We start from the raw sequence: 27,460 nt of genomic DNA, 5'->3' as shown, positions 1-27,460 counted from the left end.
GGCTGTATGACAACATAAATCACGGAGCCGCCAGCCGCTTTTATATTTAGTAGACAAGATCAGGAAGTGACAAGGCAAGGAGCGGAGCTTACTCATATTGCAGTACAGCTGTTTTAATGTACCCGCCACGATGGTAGGTTTTTTCCACGGAAGAGTCATCATTTCAGACTAGTGCGCATGCGCACTAGGGGCTGTGAGCATGCGCACTGCCAGGGTAGGTTTTTCTCACGGGGTAGGTAATTCTCACGGAACACCGGGATACATTGCTGGATCCTGGGGACAAGGTGAGTACCCTCTCTTACAGGATCCAGCGATCTCCCTAGCGGTACCCTGAGTGTGGCTCAGGGTTACCGCTAATGGCTCTGAAATTTCACCCCTAGCCACACTCGGGAATACCGCTAAGGAGGTTAAAATCCATACCAGACCAAAAAGGAATTTTTCATTTTTATTGTTTTATTTTAACCATTATTAAAATCACTGTTCCTGTATTAACGATTTTTTTAAAAAAATGTTTTCATTGATTCATGTCCCCCAGGGCAGTACCCAGGTCCCCGTACACTTTTTTGAGCCAATAACTTACATTTAAGCCTTTAAAATTAGGACTTTTGATTTTTCATCTTCGTGTCCCATAGACTTTAATGGAGTTCGCATGTTCGCTAGAACATTTCCCCTGGTCGAGATGTTCTGGTGCGAACTGAACAGGGGGGTGTTCGACTCATCACTAATGGTGGATGATGAGTTTCCTGTTTCTAGGTGAGAGGAGCCTTCTCTAAATGTTGTCCTGGAAGAGAACTTGAGAAAATACTTTTTGCAATTTATAACAATTAATAGAAATTGTTTTTCCACAAGTGCATCTTTCATCATCTATTTCTTTTTCAAGTTCCAAGGAATGTGTCAGCTGCACTGCAGTGAAGAGAGGGATACCTTTTCAGCCATGTGTGCTAATGCGTCCATTCTCAAAGAATGATAGTCTTACCTCACATGCAAGAAAAAGACATCATACATTTTTATGCATGTGGGGTATTGCATCTATTCTCATGGAGAATGGCAGCTTTACCTTACATGGAAGACAATTACACTTCTCCTTTTAATGCATGTAACCATTCTCAATACCAGCCTTACATATGCATGGAAAGTGCCCTTCTCTTTTTTATGTGTGTGGGGTAATGCGACCATTCTCATGGGGAATGGCAACTTTAACTCACACGCATGAAAAGTACTCTTTTCTTTTTCATGTGTGTGGGGTAATGTGATCATTCTCATGGGAAATGGCAGCCTTACCTCACATGCATGAAAAGTATGTTTTTCTTTTTATGCACATAGGGTAATGCGTCCATTCTCAGAGTAAGGGCGCCTTACTCTAGACCCAAAAAAAAGAGAACCATAAACCACAAAAAAAAAAAAAAAAGTATTTTGAAAACAAAACTTTATTCCAATAAAAAAGATATACTTTACTTTTTTAAACACAACACAAAGACAGTTGGGAAAATTAAAAGTCAATTGCTATTTGGAGAAATTTAACTACACATAATCATCTTGCCAGTACACGTTACCCTCAGAGGAAACAAAGAAATCAGCAAATTGTTTTTGAATGTTCATGGCATAAGAAGTCGTGTGTAAGAGCATAAAGTGAACGTCCTGAGCATGGTTTGTGGACACAGGTTCACAGGAGTGTCTCTCCTTATCAATTGGAAAATTGTGGAGCACACAGCAGACAAGCACCACATTTATTGATTTTTCCACATCCAGTTGGATGGAGGAAAGGTATACATGCTCCTTAGCAGTATACAAAATCCAAATGCACACTCCACAACTCCATGGGCACGGCTCAGTCGATAGTTGAATATTTTCTGTTTGTGGCTAAGTCCCTATCCACTGTAGGGCTGCATTAAGTTCTCCAAAAGTCCAAAAGCCTCATCTGCTATGATGACAAGTGTCATACTTGGCTCAGTTGTACATGGAAGAGGCTTCCTTGTGAGCAATCTCGAAACGTCCTTCATATAGTTGACACTCCATCGCAGACTCTTCGAAGATTCTGGAATATCCCTGACTACCATAGGCTCCCATGTCAAAAGATATGAAGCGGAGGTAGACATCCACCAATCCTAATAGGACAATAGAAAAGTATTTCTTGTCATTTAAATATTTAGATCCAGAGTTTGGTGGCATTTTCATCCTAACATGTTTTACGACAAGCGCTTCAATGCAGTTGGGAAACTCAGTTTGCTACCAAAAATTCACCTTCCCACAATTCAAAATTACCACAAATCTTCTGTTGGCTGAGGCATCAAATCATCAAGCAACTCCTCCCACAGTGCCAAGCAGGTTTCCCGGGTCACCTTTGCCACTGTGTTCACACCCATTAGGATATAGTGACGCAAAACCTAGCCCTGTTGCCAAGGGAGGACTGGGCCAGGGGGCAGGAGGGCAATTGCCTCCCGGGCTGCTCTGATGCCCCGTAAAAAGGCTGCACCACTTCTGCCACAGACATGCCTAAAAGATTCCTGGTGAAGAGAAGTAAAAACTCTCCACTACTGACCTACTGAGTGCGGGTTGAAGAAGACGAGGACAGAGCGCAGGCCTCTGTATGGATGGTGTAAACTGTGTCTGAGCAGAGGCCAGTTCCATGCCCCACTGGAGACTCTTTTCCCCGGCCAGCTCCAACCAAGCTGTCCCAGCTCCCCCCGAACTCCCCTTGCTAGCCAGATCAGGAACTCTGAGTACCTGGAGCAGGGCTTCAGCCTGGAATGGGAATCAGGAGGAGGACAGAAAGCGGGAGAGTGGGAGGGGGCCGAGTCACTGCACCATGGGCCTCTGGTTTGTACTTGCCCCCTGGGCCGAAAGTTGCCAGTCTGCCCCTGCCTTTTGCAAGAAACCTAGAAAAAAAATATTACCATAAAAAAATGTAACCATATGAAAAGCAAAACAAAAAACAACACATATGGGGCAGGGGGGGGGGGGGGTAAGATTAACCATATGAAAAGAAATAACCAATCAATACAATAAAAAATAAAACAAATAAAAAAGTAAATCGTTATATGCAAAAAAAAAGGAAAACATTTCCATATCCATATATACATACATATATATATATATATATATATATATATATATATATATATATATATATCAGAGGTCTTCTTCAAACTTTTTAAACAAAGGGCCAGTTTACCGTCCTTCAGACTTGACTGTGGTCAGTGGAAGTCAAAAATTATATGGCGCCTGGGGTCAATAGGAGGGGGAATTGTGCCCCATAATGGGTATTAGTGATAGAAATAGTGCCCCACTGTTGGTGTCATTGGGAGGAACAGTGCCCCACTGTTGGTGTCAGTGGGAGGAACGGTGTCCCACTGTTGGTGTCAGTGGGAGGAATAGTGCCCAACGTTCGGTGTCAGTGGGAGGAATAGTGCCCCACTGTTGGTGTCAGTGGGAGAAATAGTGCCCCACTGTTAGTGTCAGTGGGAGGAATAGTACCCCACTGTTAGTGTCAGTGGGAGGAACAGTGCCCCACTGTTGGTGTGAGTAGGAGGAACAGTGCCCCACTGTTGGTGTTAGTGGGAGGAACATTGCCCCACTGCTGGTGTCAGTGGGCGGAACAGTGCCCCACTGTTGGTGTTAGTAGGAGGAACAGTGCCCCACTGTTGGTGTTAGTAGGAGGAACATTGCCCCACTGCTGGTGTCAGTGGGCGGAACAGTGCCCCACTGCTGGTGTCAGTGGGAGGAACAGTGCCCCACTGTTGGTGTCAGTGGGAGGAACAGTGCCCCACTGTTGGTGTCAGTGGGAGGAGCAGTGCCCTACTGTTGGTGACAGTGGAAGGAACAGTGCCCCACTGTTGGTGTCAGTGGGAGGAGCAGCAATGCCCCACTGTTGGTGTCAGTGGGAGGAACAGTGCCCCACTGTTGGTGTCAGTGGGAGGAATAGTGCCCCGCTGTTGGTGTCAGTGGGAGGAACAGTGCCCCATCGTTGGTGTCAGTAGGAACAATAGTATCACATTGTTGGTGTCAGTAGGAGAAATAGTACCCCATCATTAGTATCAGTGGGAGGAATAGTGTCTCATCGTTGGTGTCAGTGGGAGGAAAGTGCCCCATCATTATAATCAGTAAAATAAATAATGTTTAACATTTATATCAGTGGGAGGAATAGTCCTTTATATCTAAGGGAGGAATCCCTGAGGGCCAGTTAAAGGCAGGCAAAGGGCTACATCCTGACCGCAGGCCGCAGTTTGGAAACCACTGAAATATCTATTTATCTACACACACACATTTTTTTTTTCTCACTTTAGTAATGTTTAGGCCTTATGCCAACCAGGCGTTAAAAACACAGCTGTTATTTTAACTGTTAGAGGTGTTTGATGGCTTTTTCTCTGCCTCTGCATGCCCCATTATGTTAGCTTATGTGTCCTTGCACACACGGGCATAAAGAGGCAGAAAAAAAACATCAGTTGCATGTTCATGAGAGAAGCGTTTTGGGGGACAAGTGCTAGACGCGTCTAAACATGTGTAAACGCTGGCACCTGGGCATTCATTCATTTCAATGGCCAGAATAAATTAATATGGACGATGGAATGAATAAACGCTTGAATGCATTTGCAAAGCATGGCTTTAGGATGCGTTTTTTTACCACTTGCCTACTGGGCACTTTCACCCCTTCCTGGCCGGGCTCATTTTAAGCTTGACTGCTGTTGCACTTTCAATGACAATTGCACGATCATGCAACAAATTTTTGTCATTTGTTTGAGACAGATAGAGCTTTCTTTTGGTGTTATTTAATCACTACTGGGATTTTTTATTTTTTGCTAAACAAACAAAAAAAAAAAACAGAAAATCTGGAAAAAATGGATTCTGTTATAAAGTTGTGCAAGTCATTTTTCTTCTCCACTGATAGGCTTCACTGACAATCAGAGCAATGAGATCAGTGTGTAAATGTGTGTTGTCACAGTGACACAGCAGAGGAAAGGAAATGCCGATAACCAGCATTTGTTTACATGGGATCAGCTGTGATTGGACACAGCTGATCACACTGTAAAGGGCCGCTGTGATTGGCCCTTTGATCTGTGATTAGCTGTGTCTGAAGGACACAGTGATCTCAGAGCACGCCCCGGGGGCACGCAGGGGGGGGGGGTGGAGTTCTAGGAGGACGTCCATAGACTCCCTCCCAGACTTGGACAACCGTGCTGTAGCCGTCTTTCATTAGTGATGACCTACAGCGATATTAGCATAGCATTACCTGAGTGTGACCAGGAGACACGCTTCAGGTGATACGCTCGTCCTCATATTGGTGTCTATGTGGGAGAGTCTGCACCGCATCCGTTCAAGGACATCGCAGGTGCTGACGGACGTCCGCGTAAAATTTTAAAATTAGTAAAATTAAATTTAAATTGTAAAATTTTAAAATTAGTTTGGCTATTATTGCAGCACATGTTTGGGCAGTATCTGAAGAACAATGAGACTGCAAAGGATGTGTCCTGTAACGACGACGACGGCTCCTCTTCTCTTGCAATTGTTTCAGCATTGATACCCTCCTCAACAAAATCAGCAGGATTATTTCATGACTCTTATTGGATGGGATCCATGTGTAACGCAGTAAAGAAAGTCATCTAACTCCCACCCACACACAATGTGCACTCTGCAAAATGGCAACAATTAACCACTTGCCGACCGCTCACATTGAGCGTACTGCGGCAAAGTGGCTCGTTACCGTCCAGCAACGTAGGTCTACGTCGCTGGACTCCTCCGCTTGTGGGCGGCGCGCGCGCGCCGCCGAAGGCTCGCTCCCGCTGTATTCAGACACAGCGGGAGTCGGCCAGGGGAGGAGAGGCGGTGATCACCGCCACTCTTCCCCGATCGTCGGGGATCGAGTGAGATCCGCCCGCTTGTGAAAACAAAGCGGGCGGATCTCGTAAGTGACAGACAGTCACAGATTACAGGATTCAGCATTGCTAAACCTGCGATCTGTCCCTGTGTCACACAGTTCCCTCCCCCCACACACGTCAGTAAGCACCAGTCATACATTAACCCCTTGATCACCAATAAAAGTTAACCCCTTCCCTGCCAGTGTCATTTTTACAGTAACAGTGCATATTTATAGCACTGATTACTGTAGTAATGTCACTGGTACCCCCAAAAATGTAAAAAATGTCAGTAAGGGGTCCGATCTGCCCACCGCAATGTCGCAGTCCCGCAAAAAAAAAAAAAAAAAAAAAAAAAAAAAAAAAAATCGCAGATCGCCGCCATTGCTAGTTTAAAAAAAAACAATAAAAATTACATAAATTTCCCGTAGTTAGTAGCTGCGATAACTTTTGCACAAACCAATCAAAATACGCTTATTGCGATTTTTTTTACCAAACATAGGTAGCAGAAAACAAATTGGCCTAAAATGTTAAAAAAATTTTGATTTTTTACATTTTTTTTTTGGGGGGGGGGGGGGATTTCATATAAAAAAATGTGAAAAATATTGTTATTTTTTTTTAAATTGTCGCTGTTTTTTGTTTATAGCGCAAAAAGTAAAAATCGCACAGGTGATCAAATACCACCAAAAGAAAGCTCTGTTTGTGGGGAAAAAAAAGGACATGTGAGTACAGCGCCGCACGACCGCGCAATTGTCCGTTAAAGTAACGCAGTGCGGAATCGCAAAATATGGCCTGGTCAGGAATGGGGTAAAATCTTCCGGTCTTAACGCGGTTAAAAAAACGCTCATTGAGAATTTTTTAGTCAAAAGACATGTAGCTAAATACATTTTGGCCTAAATATATGACAAAAATTGAATATATTGGATATTTTTTAACTGTCAAAAAAAATATTGTTATTTTTTCAAAATTGTCGCTTTTTTTTATTAATATTTTTATATTTTTAATATTTTTATTTTTTATTAATATCGCAAAAAATGAAAAGCGCACAGGTGATCAAATACCACCAAAAGAAAGCTCTATTTTTGGGAAAAAAGGACAAAAATTTCGTTTGGGTACGGCGTTGCATGACCGCGCAATTGTCAGTTAAAGTTGCACAGTGCGGAATCGCAAAAAGTGGCCTGGACGTACAGCAGAAAAATCCTCCGGTCCTAAAGTGGTTAAAAAAGCAGTGGTTTGCAATGCATTGTGGGCATTTTGGAGTGAAAAACAAGCAGTTGGGGGTGTATTAAATATTAACGCTTCTAAAGCGCCTAAACATGCGTGCGATACACAGCTTTTAGCATGTTTTTCCTGCCAGCAGTTCAAAAAGACTTTTCTAGATACCCTGTGTGCATGAGCCACAAACATAAGCTAAATACCAGCCAATCACACCCAAAATGATACTAGCCAATTACAGGCACAACACTACCAGCCAATCGCACACCAAAATGCTACCAGCCAATTACAGGCACAACACTTACAGCCAATCAAAACTCCACCACAGACTTATGCGCTCTATGTAATCGGAACAGGGATTGGTCTGGAGACGAGGTGGGCGGTGCTGCTACAAAGCTAGAGGGTCTGGCTGCAGAGCGGAGCTCCACTTGTGACAGGAAGCATGTCACCTCCACTCCACTTTTTTTATTTATTTAACTTTATTGTAATAAACAATGAATGGTTGCAGCTGGAGCTCCACTGTCGACGTTGCAATTAAGTTCAATTAAAAAAAAAAAAAAAAAAGGGGAGTGGAGGTCACATGTTTCCTGTCAATAGTGGAGCTCCACTCTGCAGCCAGATCTCTCTCGTTTGTAGTGTTGCCATAGAACCCGTCGCTTCCGGTTCTCATCGCTTCGTCCATCCGCCTGTGTGTGAGAGTCTGAGCGCTGAGGTGAGTGATGGGGAACAGCTAGGATGTCATATGCAGTGTACTAGTTATATACAGTCTGTGCATGTTCCCTGTATTCTGTGTTCATCCATCCCTCTCCTTCTACAGTGCACATGTATCCCCATAACCATCCATATCCCACGTATCCCTCTGTCTATATCGTACACAGACCATTGATTACATCCATAACACATGTATTCCCATAGATCCCTGTATATGTAGCGAACACCTAGATCTCTTTATATACAGCGCACACCTAGATCTCTGTATATACAGCGCACACCTAGATCCCTGTATATACAGCACACACCTAGATCCCTGTATATACAGCACACACCTAGATCCCTGTATATACAGCGCACACCTAGATCCCTGTATATACAGCACACACCTAGATCCCTGTATATACAGCACACACCTAGATCCCTGTATATACAGCGCACACATAGATCTCTGTATATACAGCGCACACCCAGATCCCTGTATATACAGCGCACACATAGATCCCTGTATATACAGCGCACACATAGATCCCTGTATATACAGCGCACACATAGATCTCTGTATATACAGCGCACACCTAGATCTCTGTATATACAGCGCACACCTAGATCCCTGTATATACAGCGCACACATAGATCTCTGTATATACAGCGCACACATAGATCCCTGTATATACAGCGCACACATAGATCTCTGTATATACAGCGCACACATAGATCCCTGTATATACAGCGCACACATAGATCTCTGTATATACAGCGCACACCCAGATCCCTGTATATACAGCGCACACATAGATCTCTGTATATACAGCGCACACCTAGATCCCTGTATATACAGCGCACACCTAGATCCCTGTATATACAGCGCACACATAGATCCCTGTATATACAGCACACACATAGATCCCTGTATGTACAGCGCACACATAGATCCCTGTATATACAGCGCACACATAGATCCCTGTATATACAGCGCACACATAGATCCCTGTATATACAGCGCACACATAGATCCCTGTATATACAGCGCACACATAGATCCCTGTATATACAGCGCACACATAGATCCCTGTATATACAGTGCACACATAGATCCCTGTATATACAGTGCACACATAGATCCCTGTATATACAGCGCACACATAGATCCCTGTATATACAGCGCACACATAGATCCCTGTATATACAGTGCACACATAGATCCCTGTATATACAGCGCACACATAGATCCCTGTATATACAGCGCACACATAGATCCCTGTATATACAGTGCACACATAGATCTCTGTATATACAGTGCACACATAGATCCCTGTATATACAGCGCACACATAGATCCCTGTATATACAGTGCACACATAGATCTCTGTATATACAGGGAGTGCAGAATTATTAGACAAATTAGTATTTTTGAGGATTAATTTTATTATTGAACAACAACCATGTTCTCAATGAACCCAAAAAACTCATTAATATCAAAGCTGACTATCTTTGGAAGTAGTTTTTAGTTTGTTTTTAGTTTTAGCTATTTTAGGGGGATATCTGTGTGTGCAGGTGACTATTACTGTGCATAATTATTAGGCAACTTAACAAAAATCAAATATACAGTATACCCATTTCAATTATTTATTTTACCAGTGAAACCAATATAACATCTCAACATTCACAAATATACATTTCTGACATTCAAAAACAAATCAGTGACCAATATAGCCACCTTTCTTTGCAAGGACACTCAAAAGCCTGCCATCCATGGATTCTGTCAGTGTTTTGATCTGTTCACCATCAACATTGCGTGCAGCAGCAACCACAGCCTCCCAGACACTGTTCAGAGAGGTGTACTGTTTTCCCTCCTTGTAAATCTCACATTTGATGATGGACCACAGGTTCTCAGTGGGGTTCAGATCAGGTGAACAAGGAGGCCATGTCATTAGCTTTTCTTCTTTTATACCCTTTCTTGCCAGCCACGCTGTGGAGTACTTGGACGCGTGTGATGGAGCATTGTCCTGCATGAAAATCATGTTTTTCTTGAAGGATGCAGACTTCTTCCTGTACCACTGCTTGAAGAAGGTGTCTTCCAGAAACTGGCAGTAGGACTGGGAGTTGAGCTTGACTCCATCCTCAACCCAAAAAGGCCCCACAAGCTCATCTTTGATGATACCAGCCCAAACCAGTACTCCACCTCCACCTTGCTGGCGTCTGAGTCGGACTGGAGCTCTCTGCCCTTTACCAATCCAGCCACGGGCCCATCCATCTGGCCCATCAAGACTCGCTCTCATTTCATCAGTCCATAAAACCTTTGAAAAATCAGTCTTGAGATATTTCTTGGCCCAGTCTTGACGTTTCAGCTTGTGTGTCTTTTTCAGTGGTGGTCGTCTTTCAGCCTTTCTTACCTTGGCCATGTCTCTGAGTATTGCACACCTTGTGCTTTTGGGCACTCCAGTGATGTTGCAGCTTTGAAATATGGCCAAACTGGTGGCAAGTGGCATCTTGGCAGCTGCACACTTGACTTTTCTCAGTTCATGGGCTGTTATTTTGCGCCTCGGTTTTTCCACATGCTTCTTCTGACCCTGTTGACTATTTTGAATGAAATGCTTGATTGTTCGATGATCACGCTTCAGAAGCTTTGCAATTTTAAGAGTGCTGCACCCTCTGCAAGATATCTCACTATTTTTGACTTTTCTCAGCCTGTCAAGTCCTTCTTTTGACCCATTTTGCCCAAGGAAAGGAAGTTGCCTAATAATTATGCACACCTGATATAGGGTGTTGATGTCATTAGACCACACCCCTTCTCATTACAGAGATGCACATCACATAATATGCTTAATTGGTAGTAGGCTTTCGAGCCTATACAGCTTGGAGTAAGACAACATGCATAAAGAGGATGATGTGGTCAAAATACTCATTTGCCTAATAATTCTGCACTCCCTGTACAGCGCACACATAGCTCTCTGTATATACATCTAAACCGCTGGCAACAAAAGTGAGTACACCCCTAAGTGTAAATGTCCAAATTGGGCCCAATTAGCCATTTTCCCTCCCTGGTGTCATGTGACTCGTTAAAGAGTGTTACAAGGTCTCGTGGTTTTGATGAGACCACAATAAACTTTTCTGGTTCAGATGGTGTCACGTGTGTGTGACAGCAACCAGGTGAGGAGTACAAAGACAAGTGTGTCTTGCCTACAGTCAAGCATGGTGGTGGGAGTGTCATGGTCTGGGGCTGCATGAGTGCTGCTGGCACTGGGAGTTAGTTCATTGAGGGAACCATGAATGCCAACATGTACTGTGACATACTGAAGCAGAGCATGATCCCTTCCCTTCAGAAACTGGGCCACAGGGCAGTATTCCAACATAACGACCCCAAACACACCTCCAAGATGACCCCTGCCTTGCTAAAGAAGCTGAGGGTAAAGGTGATGGACTGGCCAAGCATGTCTCCAGACCTAAACCCTATAGAGCATCCGTGGGGCATCCTCAAACGGAAGGTGAAAGAGCACAAGGTCTCTAACATCCACCAGCTCTGTGATGTCATCATGGATGAGTGGAAGAGGACTCCAGTGGAAACCTGTGAAGCTCTGGTGAACTCCATACCCAAGAGGGTTAAGGCAGTGCTGGAAAATAATGGGGGCCACACCAAATATTGACACTTTGGGCCCAGTTTGTGTACTGACTTTTGTTGCCAGCGGTTTAGACATTAATGGCTGTGTGTTGAGTTATTTTGAGGGGACATCAAATTTACACTGTTATACAAGCTGTGCACTCATTACTTTACATTGTAGCCAAGTGTCATTTCTTCAGTGTTGTCACATGAAAAGATAGAATAAAATATTTTAAAAAAATGTGAGGGGTGTACTCACTTTTGTGAGATACTGTACAATGCACAGCTTGATCTTTGTATATACAGCGCACACATAGATCTCTGTATATTGTGCATGCATAGATTTCTCTACAGACAGTGCACGCATGGATCTCTGTATAGACAGTACACACATTATTATTTTTTATTATTATACAGGATTTATAAAGTGCCAACAGTTTGTGCAGCGCTTAACAAAATGAAGGCAGACATTACAGTTACAATACAATTTGGTACAAAGGAATCAGAGGGCAAATGGTTCTATACATAGATCTCTGCGCGGGCATCGTGCACACTGATCTCTGCACGGGCATCGTGCACACTGATCTCTGCGCGGGCATCGTGCACACTGATCTCTGCACGGGCATCGTGCACACTGATCTCTGCACAGGCATCATACACACAGACATCGCACGCACAAATCTCTGCGTGGACAGCGCACTGTTTAGCCTTTGGGATTGCTTTTACAAGAGAGCCGACCAGTATAACTACTCGAAGTCTGGCAATGTACTTGTACATCGCTGGTCATCAAGTGGTTAAATGGTAATAAACCCAAAACTGAAAATGGATTATATTGCAGCTTAACAATCATTAGATGTATTGGCTGCATTCGTGTTTTCTTTTTTTTTTTAGGCTTTTTTCCCTCTGTTTTCTTACCTGGTGATCAGACCAGTAACACTCCTGTATTAGAGTGCCCCCACTCTTGACTCTCTGGAAAAGGAAGTGTTAGATGGACTATCATAGGTAGAATCGCTAGCAAATTGAAGCCAAACTCCAGCTCACACTTTATAAGCAGTTACAGCAAACAGTTATTTGTTTCTTTTGAGATAAAAGTTTAAAGTTGTACCTAAATTGACGCTGTTCATTGTAAGCACCCCATCAGTGGTAAATGGTTTGTCTCATCCCTGTAAACTGATACATCTAGAACAGAGCTTGTTCTTGTGAGAAACAGACTTCCTGACTGGATCACCAGGTGAAAATAAAGGGAACAAAAGCCTAAAAAATAAAACCAATGCAGCTATTGCATCTAAGAATTGGTAAGCTGCAATCTAATAAAACTTTGCCTTTGGGTTTAATACTGCTTAAGGAAAATCCATCCTGTGGTCATCAATTCCATTTACAAATCTAAAGAGATTCTTCTACTCAAGAGAAAGGATTTTGAGAGAATGGGGGCTGTCACTGGGTACCAGTTCCCTGGGCCACTTGCCTCAACACTGTACATGTTGGACCCAGAGCAAGTATATGCAGTAAATGAACTGAGAACAGAGGTAGAACTGCTGATAAGTCTCATTTCCTCCAGGTCCGCAGCTCAGAAAACAAAACTAAAGGGTCAGCATGACAGGTGGGGGGGGCTAACATTTTCCAAAGGAGATCAGCTGTGGCAGTCCCCATATTTGTCATGACAGGGCTCCTGCTCCTTTAATGCACCAGGTGATTCAGGAATAATGATATGCATTATGCAGGTACAGTGACCAAGAGCGATCAGTAAGTTTTTAGTTTGCTGAAGTTAGGTCAGCGAACAGTAGCTAGGTTTTGCTACTTGCTTTCTTTAACCACTTCAGTACTGGGCACTTTCACCCCCTTCCTGTCCAGGCCAATTTTCAGCTTTCAGTGCTGTCACACTTTGAATGACATTTACGCGGTCATGCAACACTGTACTCAAATTAAAGCTGTATCTTTTTTTCTCTGTTATAACATTTTGCAAAAAAAAGGTTTCTTCTTCACTGAATGGGCACTGATGAGCTGCACTGATGGGGCTGCACTGATAACCAGGGCACTGATGATCAGTGTAAACAATGTACTCACTGTACCCCGTTATCAGGCTCTCCTTTGCTCACACAGAGACAGTGTGCGGAAAGAAACACAGATAACCGGCAAGTCTGTTTACATGTGGCCAGCTGCGATTGACCCTTTACCATGATCTGTGATCAGCTGTGTCCAAAGGAGCGCACCTGATGCGAACCCCAGGGGGCACTTGGGAGGCTCGCACGTGAGATGATGTGCCTATGGGCTGGCGGGTGTAAACAAACTTGTGTCCGTTTACACTCGCCTATCTCCGACCTGATCCGGTCTGCTAAAAACAAACAGAAGGAGATTCATTCTCCTCCATGTAGGCAGAAAGGAGGGCAATCGGATGTAAATAGACATCTATGGGCTGCTTAACATAGTGCCTGGAGTTCACTGCTACCAGTTTTTCTCAAGTCGTCTTCCAGGACAGCCCCCTGAGACGTAGGGCTTCTCCCAGTGTGACAGGAACCACATTAACACTTAAAAGGTGGTCCTCCAGTATTTAGGGGGACGTGTTTCTTGGAATCGGTATTGGAACTCTAGGTCTCGGGTTTTGATGCCCAGTAGATTGTGGTAGATTATAAACCAGGAAAGCTTTTTTTAAAATATTTTCAGCTAACTGTCTTTTGTAGCTTGAGCGTATATTGCCTTTAGGCAGGTCATACACAGTGCAAATTTCTTCCCTCCAACCATGGTTTGCAGGCCAGAAATTTCAACGATTTCCTCATCAGCATAGATAGTGCTGAACGAAATCGGCAATCATCTTCTCCCGGTGGGGGTGGGCAGGGAAAGCCATCCCTGCTAGGGGAAGACAGTGATTATCGCTAGCGGCTATAGCAGCTGCTAGCAATATTCGCAAGAGATTCTGGCAGACTGGTTGTACCCAAGTTGATAGATCAATCAGTTTGGTACATTCAGCCTGCCCATTAGCAGTTTGAATCTCGGTCAGTTCCTGCTGATCCGGCCGAGTTTCGGACCGTGTATGGCCGGCCTTCCTCGGTGACCATAACAGTTTCTTCTCTATTGTTCAATACTAACAGTATCTTGCAATTTTCTTAGTTTGTGGGATTTTTTTTTTTTTAATCTGATGATGTATGTCGCAACAGTTGTAAAAGGATTTCATAACAGGATAAATACAATCTAACACTGTGAAGACCACCTACAGAGTAGTCTGCTCTCAGCAGCTTGCCAATCCCTATTAGAAAGCACAGGCTTTTATTTTAAGAAGCTTAGTCTGTTATGCAGGCTGCATCTGCTGTGACATGGCTGCTTACCTTTCCCTCACCTAATGATACTAGTAGGCCTATCATGATGTTGTACACCGTCTTGTACTGATGATTATTATGTAAATTCTTGATGTCAGGTGCAGACTGAGGATCATGGGTTTGTTTGACCGCCTGGCAAGTTGGCTGGGACTGAAGAAGAAAGAAGTTCACGTCTTATGCCTTGGTTTAGACAACAGTGGGAAGACCACCATTATCAACAAACTAAAACCTGCCAATGTAAGTGCATCTTTATTATCTGTGTTGTGATTCTAATGCAGCCATACGTTGAGCGTTTTTATATACGATCGTATTGTCAATTTACTGTCTGGGAGAAAAATGTGATCATAAAGATTGTTCAATGCACCATACACTTTACCATCATATTGATTACTCTACTTTTATGATTGGATTTTTCAGACCAATCCGTGTTGCTCAAAAATGATCTATGACCCATTTAGTGTCTTGTCAATAACCCAAAGATTCAACCATATCGCCTGTTTCTGTGAAGAATCATTTGATCAGATCATTATGGCCAACATAAGAGTAATAAGAAGTAATTATCTACTATTATGCTGTGAAGGGGCAGTTTCAAACTTTTATCAATCTAAACGAAGGTCAAAGAGAGACTGCTATCCAAAATCTGCTTTTTTTAATTAATTGAATTGGTTCCTTCTGGTAGGTAACTAATGTAAATAATGATAGTGTTATCCATCAGTAATTGTGCTTAAAGCCTAGTACACATGGGTCGAATGTTGGGCGACATTGGCCGCTTCAATAAAAAACTGCTGACGTTTGGCCCATGTGCATGGCAGCCGGTCCTACAGAAGGGAGCTGTTTGGTTGGCTTCTGTCGGACAAGCATGCTGGAAAACCAGCTGCCGATCAGCGCCCTTAGCCAATAGCTAAGAGCATTGACCGGAGTGTTCTGGCAGGTGGGTGTCTCCCTGTCAGAACACAATAGAACAGCTGACCAAGTCGCCTGACAAGTCGTACCAGTGTGAATGGACACTTAGTGTACTCCTTTTGATGATATCTTTGCACTCTCGGACCCCCCCCCCCCCCCATTTTTTTCCATTATAGGGAATAAAACAGGTGTAACATCCAAGTCTCCAAAGTGGAAAGGAACAGTATCAGATTTACTGCAGATAAATTTATTTTGGATCATCCTAGAAATATATAAAGCCAGGAGATGACTGGGCCCACCAGGCTACACCTATAGCTAACTGTTTTTGGTGGGCTGACCGCAGTGGGAGTCATTGGAACAACCAAACTAAAATAATTCAGCAGTTTTGAACCAGAAGACCTTATGGAAAACCTCCATAGTAATTCATTTTTACAAATGTGTTAATGTATAGAAATTTCAATATTTCGGGTTTTTTTTTTCTATTTGGTTGATTTGCAGGTTCCTTCAGGAAATGTTTTGTGTACAGTGAACATCGAATCATTTGTTTGCAATAGAGGAGAATTGTCTGACTGACTACTACTTCAGTAGCTGAGTTGTAGAAAGATGTTGTAGACGTAAAAGTGGAATGTATGACTGATACAAACAGAATTGCTTGGTAGCCCCTAGACATGAAATTACGTCAACTGACCCAGCTGTTTTTTGCCAGGATAGGAAACAGTCTCATATCTGTGGGTCCTGCCCGATTCTACTTACCCTAATTCGAGGGGAACAACGAGTGGAAAAAGTTAAGCTGGTTGCACATGGATCACAATTCAACAGGTTCAGCCGGGAATGGACAAATTTCGATCTGTGTGTAGCCCTCCCTGTTGGACAAAAGCTGATCAGAACTTCTGGATATCATTTTTCAATCAGCGGCTTGCAGCCAGTTGGCCACAGTGCTGGTCAGTGTTTTCTGATAGCGGAGAGTGCCAGTTGTCAGACTACAATGTCCTTGCCAGCGGATTCTTTCATCCACCTCGCTTGTGTGGATACAGAAAAGTGTTAGGACCCTTAATGCGGACAGACTGATCGGGTCTGCCTGTCAGATTTTCAGGACCTGATCTCCATTGAGCGGCGGATGTTAACGGACATGTGTTTGTTGACACCCGCTGACATCTGATATAATCCTGTCCGCTAAAACAGACAGATGGGGTTCGGGTGGAAACAGGCGGTCCGTTTCCATTTGACAGCGGGTTGTCAGGGCAGAGCGGACATGGACCTGTCATCCACCTGCTCAGCGGGGATCAGTGGAGAGATCCGCTAACGGACTCCGCCAGTGTAAAAGGGCCTTCATTTTTATTTTTTCATTCGCCACTGGCTGAACCAAAAAAAAACCTATTTGTGTATCTGTGTACCCAGTTTTAGAGAATCTACTTCTGAGTCCTATTGTTTCCTGCTGAGATGAGTGGTGTCAGCACTGTTTGCCTATTTTTATCTCTTTATTATTTCTCCTCCCTTCTCCATTCACATATCAGAGAGATGTACTTACTGACCCATAGAAGATATACAACCAAGTGACACACCACATGTAGTTAAAACCGATCATAGGACTGGTTTGTTCAGGTGCTCAGACACAGAAAGCTACCCAGGGAAAGGCCTGAACCGCTGCACGAAAAAAAATGCTCAACCAAAAGGGCCAAGATGGAACCTATGTGTAGAGTGATCAGTAAGGAAATAAATGCATATTATCTTGCTCAAAAGAGAAAGCAGGTGACCCCTGCAACATGTACCTACCTATAAAGTAATGGAAAATACAAATTCATATTTGAAAATACAAATGCATATCCTTTGGGTTGTAACATGACGCCCTCTCTGGAAGACTTTAGGAATCTGTGATGACCCACATTTGGACTCTTCTGAAGGGCATGGGGCAGCATCCACATCACCAGGGAGCGACGTGGGCTCAGCAAGTAGGACCCTCCTAAACTACAGCATAGAAAACTTGACTTGGCCTGTCATGTGACCATTAATTCAGGTAAGTAAACTAGGCTTTTAGATAAAGAGGGGGTGGGATATATTTTTTTTTTTTTGTGGATCAGAGATTATCACTTACATATTCAATTTTTAAGAAAGGAGTAATGATAAACTATCAAATACTGTACTATAAGGAAAGGTACAGACATCCATATTTAATTATGTTGTAAGGGGCCTGTTTTAAAAATGTCCTGTCATGGAGTGGCAATAGTTGTGCTCTTGAGTTGTCTCCATGGTAAATGTGCCCCTGGTAGAGACCCTGGTAGAGACTACAATTGGTCCACTATTGTCAAGTAATGATGTTCAGCTAAAAGAGGCTGAAGATCAAGCGGCCCCTTACCTCCTCTTCGGAGGTCCCTGCCCATGCTGTCCGCTCTTCCTTTCCTACAGGTGTCCCCCTCAACAAGCAGAGGCCCCTGTGCAGATGGGCTCCTGAGCTGGACTGTGTGCGTCTATAGACATGCACACAGCGCAGCTTGACCACTCCCCCACTCTCTCCTCACAGGATTTGTCTCCTATGAGACTAGGAAGAGAGAAGAGTGCTGCTGCAGTCCAGACAGGGCTGGATCCTGAGAGAACTCAGGTAAATTTTTAGGGGGGGGGGGGGCAGATCTTGAAAGATTTTTACCTTAAAGTGGTATTAAATTTTTAGTTTTTGTTTTTCTTAATAACAAACATGTTGTTATACTTTCTCTCTGTGCAGTGGTTTTGCACAGAGCAGCTCTGATCCTCTCCTTTTTGGGTTCCCTGCCAGCGCTCCTGGCTCCTCCCCCTCTAGCAGTGCCCCCAGAGAAATCCACTTGCCCTAGGGGCACCGCTGCGTGCTTGCTCCCGGGCCCGGCTCCATCTGTCTATAATACACATAGAGCTGCCGCTCAGCCTCGCTCTCTCCTCATTGGCTCACTGGCTGTGATTGAAAGCAGTGGGGGCCAATGGACTCCTGCTGCTGTCTCAGCCAATGAGAAGGGAGAGTCCCGGGACAGCCAAGGCTATCGTGAACATCGCTGGATCAGAGGGAGCTAAGGTAAGGATTGGGGGCCTGGGGGGGTAAAACACTGCATACTTCAGCCTTTAAAACCACTTTAATACAGAGAAAACTTTTGAGTTTAGAGCCACATTAACTTTATAAGTGCTGTGTGTATTAGGGGCTATTTTTAGCAAAATCATTCTATAAATACAGCCAACAACTGCTTCTGTATTTAGAAAAGCCTATATCCATCCTGTATAGTGCAAGCGAGCTTGCCATTTTCCTGAGTACTACAGTTCTCTTTCTACTCAGTAAGAAGTTACAGATTATAAAGCTCTGATCTTGAGTCATTGCATCTGCATGTGCTCAGTCCACAGGCAGTTAAGCACAAGTACATGCCAGCTGGAAATACGCATCCCATTGTTTTAACATTATCCAATTATGCCACAATGAGAATCTTTGTAGATGTGTCTGCATTGGTATCATTTTGAGTAGGGTAAAGCAAACCTGTAGTGAATAATAAAATACCTTTATCGTAACACTAACTAGGCTGCATCCTATCATGAAAAAGTATTGTAAGAGCCCAAAAAATGTGTACTTTCTCTAGTTATAGAAGTCATTTCACATCCTTACTAAGCCTGTTTAACCACTTCTATACCAGGCCAATTCTGGCACTCCGCTCCTACATGTAAAAACCATCATATTTTGCTAGAAAATTACTCAGAACCCCCAAACATCACACACACACACACACACTATCTCACAAAAGTGAGTACACCTCACAAAATTAAAGGGAAAGCGTAAAAAAAAATAAAATAAAGTGCCCCCATCCCCACGTGCTTGCATGCGGAAGTGAATGCACATATACATAGATGGCGTTCAATCCACACATGTGATGTATCACCACGATATGGATTACTGTAACCTTGTCCTGTGGTCTGATGAGACCAAGATAAACTTATTTGGTTCAGATGGTGTCAAGTGTGTGTGGCAGCAACCAGGTGAGGAGTACAAAGACAAGTGTGTCTTGCCTACAGTCAAGCATGGCGGTGGGAGTGTAATGGTCTGGGGCTGCATGAGTGCTGTCACTGGGAAGCTACAGTTCATTGAGAGAACCATGAATGCCTACATGTACTGTGAGATACTGAAGCAGAGCACGATCCTCTCCCTTCAGAGACTGGGCCGCAGGGCAGTATTCCAACATAACGACCCCAAACACACCTTCAAGATGACCACTGCCTTGCTAAAGAAGCTGAGGGTAAAGGTGATGGACTGGCCAAGCATATCTCAAGAACTAAACCCTATTGAGCATCTGTGGGGCATCCTCAAACACAAGGTGGAGGTGCGCAAGGTCTCTAACATCCAACAGCTCTGTGATGTCGTCATGACGGAGTTGAAGAAGACTTCAGTGGCAACCTGTGAAGCTCTGGTGACCTCCATGCCCAAGTAATAGGAATAGTGCATGACAGATCCTCTTTATGGAGAGATCTGGGGTCAGTAAGACCTTAGATCTCTCCTACAATCTGGAAAGCCTGCGATTTAAAAATAAAAATTGGCCAAGATCATGCCAGTATTTACAACTGCCAGGCTGCGTGTGATGTCATAACGTACATGCTCAGACCTCCGAGAGGTTGACTGCTTGGGACAATCTGGTCCTCAGTACTCTCTATGGTGTACCGCCTCTGGCGGATTCCTCCTCCGACTTGCCGATCACACGGGCAAGCCAGTAGAAGCACCCGCCACCTATAAGAACAATCAAGCGGCTGATTAGTCGCTATGATTGTTCTTATGGTGAAGATAATCGCCTGCTAAAAAAAAAATGATATCTGAATGAGGCCTGCAGATGCAGACATCATTCAGATATCTCCACTCAAAGCCCAGGATGTCATATGACGTCCAGTGGTATGGAAGTGGTTAAAGTGCAAAGCAGATATTGCTAACCATTCTAAGTTGGTCATCTCAGTGTTTTACCGCACACCACACCTTCACGAGCCACTCAGAAAATGCAGACTGTTTTTTCTACATGACACTGCAGAAAGAAATCTGTGATTGCATGACTTGGCAGGTCATATGCCTAGGCTCCCCTCCGCTTTTTCATTCATTGACTTAAATGGTGCTGCACCAACCATAGTGTAATTCATATTGCTACAGTGTTAATTTCGTCGACTAAAACCGACTAAAACGTTTTTGTCGACTAAATTAACAAAATTTGAGTCGACTAAAACTAAAACAATTCAGATGACTAAAATACGACTAAAACTAAAATGGCATTTTAGTCTTAAGACTAAAATACGACTAAAACTAAAATGGCATTTTAGTCAAGACTATAACTAAAACGAAATCGAAATTTGCTGCCAAAATTAACACTGGTGCATGCTGAAAGCTTAATACCATAAATAATAACATATTCGATTTTTCACTCCAGGACCAGCAGTAGTATATAATGAGTTTGTAAATTGTAGAGAAATGCTTAAATAATGCATTACAAATTACAATTGAACTACACCCATTCGATTATAGATGACTAAAATGAGTTTTAGTCGACTAAAATTTAGGACGTTTTAGTCGACTAAAAAGTAGAACGTTTTAGTCGACTAAAATGTACTGGAGTTTTAGTCGACTAAATACGACTAAAACTAAAACACTTGCAGAAGACTAAAATGGGACTAAAACTAAAATGCCATTTTAGTCCTAAGACTAAGACTAAAACTAAATTGAAATTTGCTGCCAAAATTAACAAATTGCTAATCACAGCAATGTGCTTTATGGCTTGGTTCACATTGGTGCAATTTCTGATGCAGCTTGCGTCACACAGAATCACATGACCATGAATATCATAGTGCTTTCTATGGTGCCTGTTCAAATCAATACAGCACAACAGGGCACATTTTTGTAAAAGGATCCGGCGCTACTATGGTGCAGTTGCTGCATGATTTTGACTCAATAGACTTCAATGTACATGATGCGTTTTTGTCAGGGTTTTGTGTTGGTTGTTAAGAGACGGCCCCCGCCAATGATGCAGATCCAAGTCGATCATGATGAACAATGAACGCCAACCCACAGGAAAAAAAAAAAGCCAGCCAAAACACGGCTGATCTACTTGCTTGCCTCGCCCCAATTGATATCCCAGTTGTTTGGGGTTTTTTGACTTATTCACATGGGGGACAGTATCTGTGGAACCCCCTTATTGTTAATGGGGGCTTTCAGATTCTGATAAGTCCTCCAACCACAGACCCCCCACAACTATCAGGCCAACGTTGTGGGGAAGAAGATCTTGTCCTTATCAACATGGGGACAAGGTGCTTTGCTTAGCTGAGGGCATTTGGCCTTTAGGGTTCAGGAGGGGAGGGGAATTCATGCTTTGATAAGGGTTTGGTATGGATTTTGGGGGGAACTTGCGCCATTTTTATTTTTAGGTTTGTCCCTCTTAAAATCTATACCTGAACCAAAGGACCCTAATTGTGGGGGAGATCCCGACATGTTTTTTTTTTTTTTTTCATTATTAGCTCCTGTGTTTACATTCTGCTTTCAGCTGAGAATGAGTCACTGGCTGTTGGGACGCCGACAGGTGCTAGCTCCTTCACAGCCATTATCTGTGACTTGAGTCGCTTTCCCATACAACAAAAAAAATGCACCAATGTCGCACTATAACGTTGCAGCTGATCTAGTGTGAACCCAGCCTAAATATTTATAACCTGTGGTATGGCTTTGGTAAGCCATATTGCTCTCCGATAACTGGATCCCATAGTATTTATGCTCACAGCTTTATTATTTACACTCAGCTCTCCCTTTTTCTAGCCCTTCTATGATGCTCTGGGAGCACAGCTGTAATCTTCTGGAATCTAGATCTGTAAAGCAAATACCAGTCATGGGTTTTGTAATTCAGTTTTGATTCATTTTGAAATTGGAGGAACAAAAGGAAAAATGGACTTTCAAGGCACCATACATAAAAAGAAAAACACTTTATTGTTGATTAACATAAAACCAGAAAAGATTCTTCAACCACCCCCTAGGGGGCGGTAATAGTAAGTCGAGATACACGTGGCATAATAAAGTAAACCTTGCCGATAGGGCATACAGGGTAACTAGAGTTGGCAAGAATACTGCCAATTCATTTTGGATGCACCATTCCACCTTTCAAGCATCCTCCACCTATACAGCTTGCAGTGCTTGTGCAAATAGGCTGTTTAGGGTGGGTCAAACCCAGCTTACCTAGAGGGTTAAAGGAGAAGGACCAAAGCTCTGTTGGCCCGAATTCTCCTGTGAGTCACACTAGTGTGTTTAGTTCTACACTCCTGTGACCAATATTCAGTTGACAGCAGGCTAAAGTCTGTTGTTGGCCGACATTACTCAGTCAGTCCAGACTCTGGAGGGATCCCGACTTTAATGTTGGGATCCATCCAGATGCCTGAGCCAGCCGCTCCCGCCCCCGCCACAGTTCAGCGCTCCAGTGAATGCTGGTGGGGCAGAGCAGAGAGCTGGTGCCTGACGCTTACTGACTCTGCTCGCTGAAGACTGCAGCCATCTAGGTGAGTATGTGTGTTTTATACCATAGCACTTCTCTTTTAATAAACATACCAGTATTTCTAGTTCCACCCAAATACCACAGTCTTTACAAAGCCAAATGATTGTTTAATAGATTCTATGCAGTGCAAAGCAAACAACTAAAATAAGTGAGCAAACAATTGTGAAATCCTGCATCAAGAGGATGAAATAATTCATACAGCCTTGTGGTAGGAGTGGTAACCCATGTCACATTGGGGAAATCTTGCTACTAGAGTCTTTGAGGATTATAAGAAGTCTGTGGGGAAAAAAAGCCTACCGTGCCCACCCATAATATGGTTCATTTTTTTTGTTGTAAAATTAAATGGTTGCTGCTGCATTGTACATGGCTCAATACATGATCAAAGTCTGTGATGGAGGATGTAGTGGACTGAGAGGGGGGCAAGCTTGAATGCATACATGCACCTTTTTTTTTAATAGCATTCTCTGGACTGCATTAACAAAGTTAAAGTGGTAGTAAACCGCAAACAAAACAAAACAAAAATCTCCCTGCAAGTTAATGTCAAAATGTGCTAGTATGTAACACATACTTGCACATAATGAAATACTTACCTGAAAACGAAGCCCTCAGTCTGCGTGTTGTCACCGCTGACAGGGCTTCCATCTTCAACTAGTCCTTCTTCTGGGTTCCCGGCTGCCATCTATTTGGCCGAGCCAGTATGTAGTCACTCCCGTGCATGCGGTGCTGCTTAGGTAAATCTGGTAAATGGTGCATGTTTAGGAGATATTAACTGTAAGCTTTATATAGGCTTACCTGTAGGTATAAATCAACAAAAACAGCTTTACTACCACTTTAAAGTTGAACGACAGGAATTCAGCCACTTTGTAAAATGTGTGCTAGATTATTATAAGCTAAGGCCAACAAGGTGCATGCTACCTTATGGACTTATCTCTTTAATTTCCAGTTCACATTTTTACTGTGTATCGGGAGCATCGCTATTGTTATACTTTCGGCACTCCAATGTCGGAAAACATCTGGTCTTAGTTCCTGCAGCTGCTGAGTCGCATGCAGCAGCTGTGCCCACCCCAGCCCTCCTACTGCCCATACGCTGAACCCATTCACAAAATACAAAGCTTTCTGTGAATGAACAGCAGAGGAGTGAGGTGGGCAGAGATCTTGTGTATGAGAAGACAGAGTCTCTCCTGTCAGGGTTTCGGGATTGTAGTGATAGCGGTACTCCTGGTGCTCTGAAAACTGTCGGTTGTAAATAACAGAGATGAGGCCACCAAGTGGCATGCACTTCATTGGACTTAAAATTATACTAAACACAAACTGTTTACAGCGTTTGTTAAACCAAAAAAAAAAGGATCCTGTTCCTTCAAGGCGTGAATAACAGCACAGTGCTTGTGCTGTGCAATTCTTCTCTTCCTAACTGGTAATAAACCTGGTTGATCCTGACAGTTCCTGAGTCCCACTGCCTCTGCTGACCATGATAATCATGGCTGCTGAGCCCTGACTACTGTGGTCAGGTAACGTGTCTCCGTCATCCGCAGCTCACGTCTCTCCTCTGACAGTCTCTTTTCATATCTAACAAACACATATAGTTTTGTTAATGGCTGGATATCTGTATTACATAGATGTAAAGTCACTTTAGTGACTTTACAAATACTTTAAGTTACATTGTCCCTTCTCTTTTATGTATGTGGATGATGGCACTGTAATTATTTTATTTAATTTTAAAAAAGTACCTTTTTTCCTCCTAAGCTCTTTCTTGCACTGTCTGCAGGGAAACCTAAACAGGAGGAGCTTCTAGTCCAGGGATCTCCAAACTACGGCCCTCCAGCTTTTGTGGAACTACACGTCACATGAGCCATTGTAAAACTGACATTCACAGGCATGACTAGGCATGATGGGAATTGTAGTTCCTGAACAACTGGAGGGCCCTAGTTTGGTAGTTTGGAGATCCCTGTTCTAGTCTTTTTCTTTTTTTTTTTTGGAAATAACATGGTGTGGGCGGATTCCTGACAGTCACAGGCTGTACCCCCCCCCCCCCCCCAGTTTGTGTCTTAGGCCTCTTTCACATGGGCGTTCCGTATGTCCGTATATCACCCCGTCCGTTTGCGGGTGATATATGGACATAATGCATGTCAATGGGATTGCGGATGACCATCCGCTGGCATCCGATTTGCGTCCTTTCAGTTCTGTTCCGTTTTTTGGAACGGAACAGAACCCTATTTTTCTTCCGTTTAAAAAACGGAACGGACGCAAAATCGGATATCAGCGGTGTCATCCGCTGACATCCGCAATCCCATAGACATACATTATGTCCGTATATCATCCGCAAACGGATGGGATGATATGCGGACATACGGACCAGATTACACAAGTGTCATCCGTGTCCGTAAAAAAAAAGAAAGTGACTGAACGGACTACAAAAACTGAGCGCCCGTGTGAAAGAGGCCTTAGAATAATAGGGAGGTGATTCCTCCATTAATCTACACGTGATATCCTGCCCCATAGCATTTAGCTGGTTAATGGGCATGAAGGAGGAGGGAGGGAGTGGGCTGTCATTTGCCACTATGTATACGCCCACATGTGTGACTCTGTAGCCACATTGGCTGCTCAGATGTGATATGGAGGAAATGCCCAGCATATAAACTCCCCTGAAAATTGAGCATGTGCAAAGTTGCCACCACAGCTGCAAGATCCATAGCTGAATTGGGGGGCATGAACAGAAGGTGAAGATAGGGCGCAGCGGGATCAACCAGGTTTTTTTTTTGCAGAATACAGAAAACGAATCTCATAGTGACTGAGAAAGTATGAACAGCATGTAATACACCATTTATTGATGTCGTTTTTTTTATGATGTGGATTTAGTGACACTTTAACTCCATAGTAAACTTGCACATTGTACAAAGTGGCTGAACTCCTGGTGTTCAGTATTAAGGATCGCTGCAAATTCGAGGAATATTGAAGATCTGTTTTGTTGCTGCTTGACATACAAGCTCACTTTTTTATTTCAGTCTTTTCTTTTTAAACAAATGCTGTGCAGCAAACATCTTGAAGCTGTCATGAGCTGTCAGCATGCGGTGATTGACAAGCCCACACACTCATTTAGCTGATCATCACATTCCCAAGATGGCAGCACCTACATCAGCAGAAAATGAGGCCTGAAGTATAGTTAGGGAGGCAGCTATGAAGGTTGCATTTTTTTTTTTTTTTTTGCTCAAGTGTAAAGTATTCAAATCAGGCGAATTATTCCCCCCAAACAACCAAGCGCTCTTGTAGCAAGGAAAAAAATCACAAATTATCCAATGTTGATGGTAAAAGTCCACCTCTAGCTGCTGCTATAATAATATATTGTATACAAAATAATGTTTGAAATCATGCAACATGATCAAAAACATTTAGCAGCGCTCATTTGATATGACAGAAATAACACTGCGTGTCTTCATATGGAGTGAATATACAGCAAAGTCTTCTCTGGACAAACTGCTTCATGCACCAGACAGTCCTTCTAGTCCTTGTACAATCGATATAGTGTTGTCTCCACACCTCGTGTATCCACTCCCCAATACGGATTACACTCACCAGATCTCTGATTTATATCGCTCTGTATTAACCACTTTAAGACCGGGCCTTTTTCTGACACTTGGTGTTTACAAGTTAAAATCATTTTTTTTGCTAGATAATTACTTAGAACCCCCAAACGTTCTATATTTTTTTTAGCAGAGACCCTAGAGAATAAAATGGAGATCGTTGCAATATTTTTTATCACACTGTATTTGCGCAGCGGTCTTACAAACACAATTTTTTTTGGAAAAAATACACTTTTGAATTAAAAAAATAAGAAAACAGTAAAGTTAGCCCAATTTCTTTCTATAATGTAAAAGATAATGTTACGCTGAGTAAATAGATACCCAACATGTCATGCTTCAAAATTGCGAACGCTCGTGGAATGGCGACAAACATTGGTACTTAACCATTCAATACCGGGTGATTTCTGGCGCTTCGCTCCTACATGTAAAAATCATAATTTTTTTGCTATATATATATATTTTTTTTTTTTTTAGCAGAGACCCTAGGGAATAAAATGGCAGTCATTGCAACTTTTTATGTCACACTGTATTTGCGCCAAAAAATTTTTGGGGAAAAAACAAATTGTTTTGTGCATTAAAAAAAAAAAACACTAAAGTTAGCCAAATTTTTTTGTATAATGTGAAAGATGATGTTAGGCCGAGTAAATAGATACCCAACATGTCACGCTTTAAAATTGTGCACACTCATGGAATGACGCCAAACTTCGGTACTTATAAATCTCTATAGGCGACGCTTTAAACATTTTTTACAGGTTACCAGTTTAGAGTTACAGTGGAGGTCTTGGGC

The 27,460-nt window shown here is 43.0% G+C and overlaps 1 protein-coding gene across 1 annotated transcript in view; it reads left to right on the top strand.

Moving 5' to 3' along the window:
- Nucleotides 1–7,649: 7,649 nt before the first annotated feature.
- The window catches only part of ARL6 (ARF like GTPase 6), a 140,752-nt gene continuing 120,941 nt past the window's right edge, over nt 7,650–27,460 (top strand). The window contains exons 1-2 of the mRNA XM_082248539.1: nt 7,650–7,776; nt 14,786–14,924. Coding sequence (XP_082104665.1) covers nt 14,802–14,924 — 123 coding nt within the window. The 5' untranslated portion in view covers nt 7,650–7,776; nt 14,786–14,801. The remainder of the gene's footprint in view (nt 7,777–14,785; nt 14,925–27,460) is intronic.

Source organism: Pelophylax lessonae (genome assembly GCF_965119305.1).
Source record: "Pelophylax lessonae genome assembly, chromosome: 2".
Taxonomy (NCBI): domain Eukaryota; kingdom Metazoa; phylum Chordata; class Amphibia; order Anura; family Ranidae; genus Pelophylax; species Pelophylax lessonae.
Note: the sequence above shows the minus strand (reverse complement) of the source record. Positions and strands in the feature narration are given on the sequence as shown.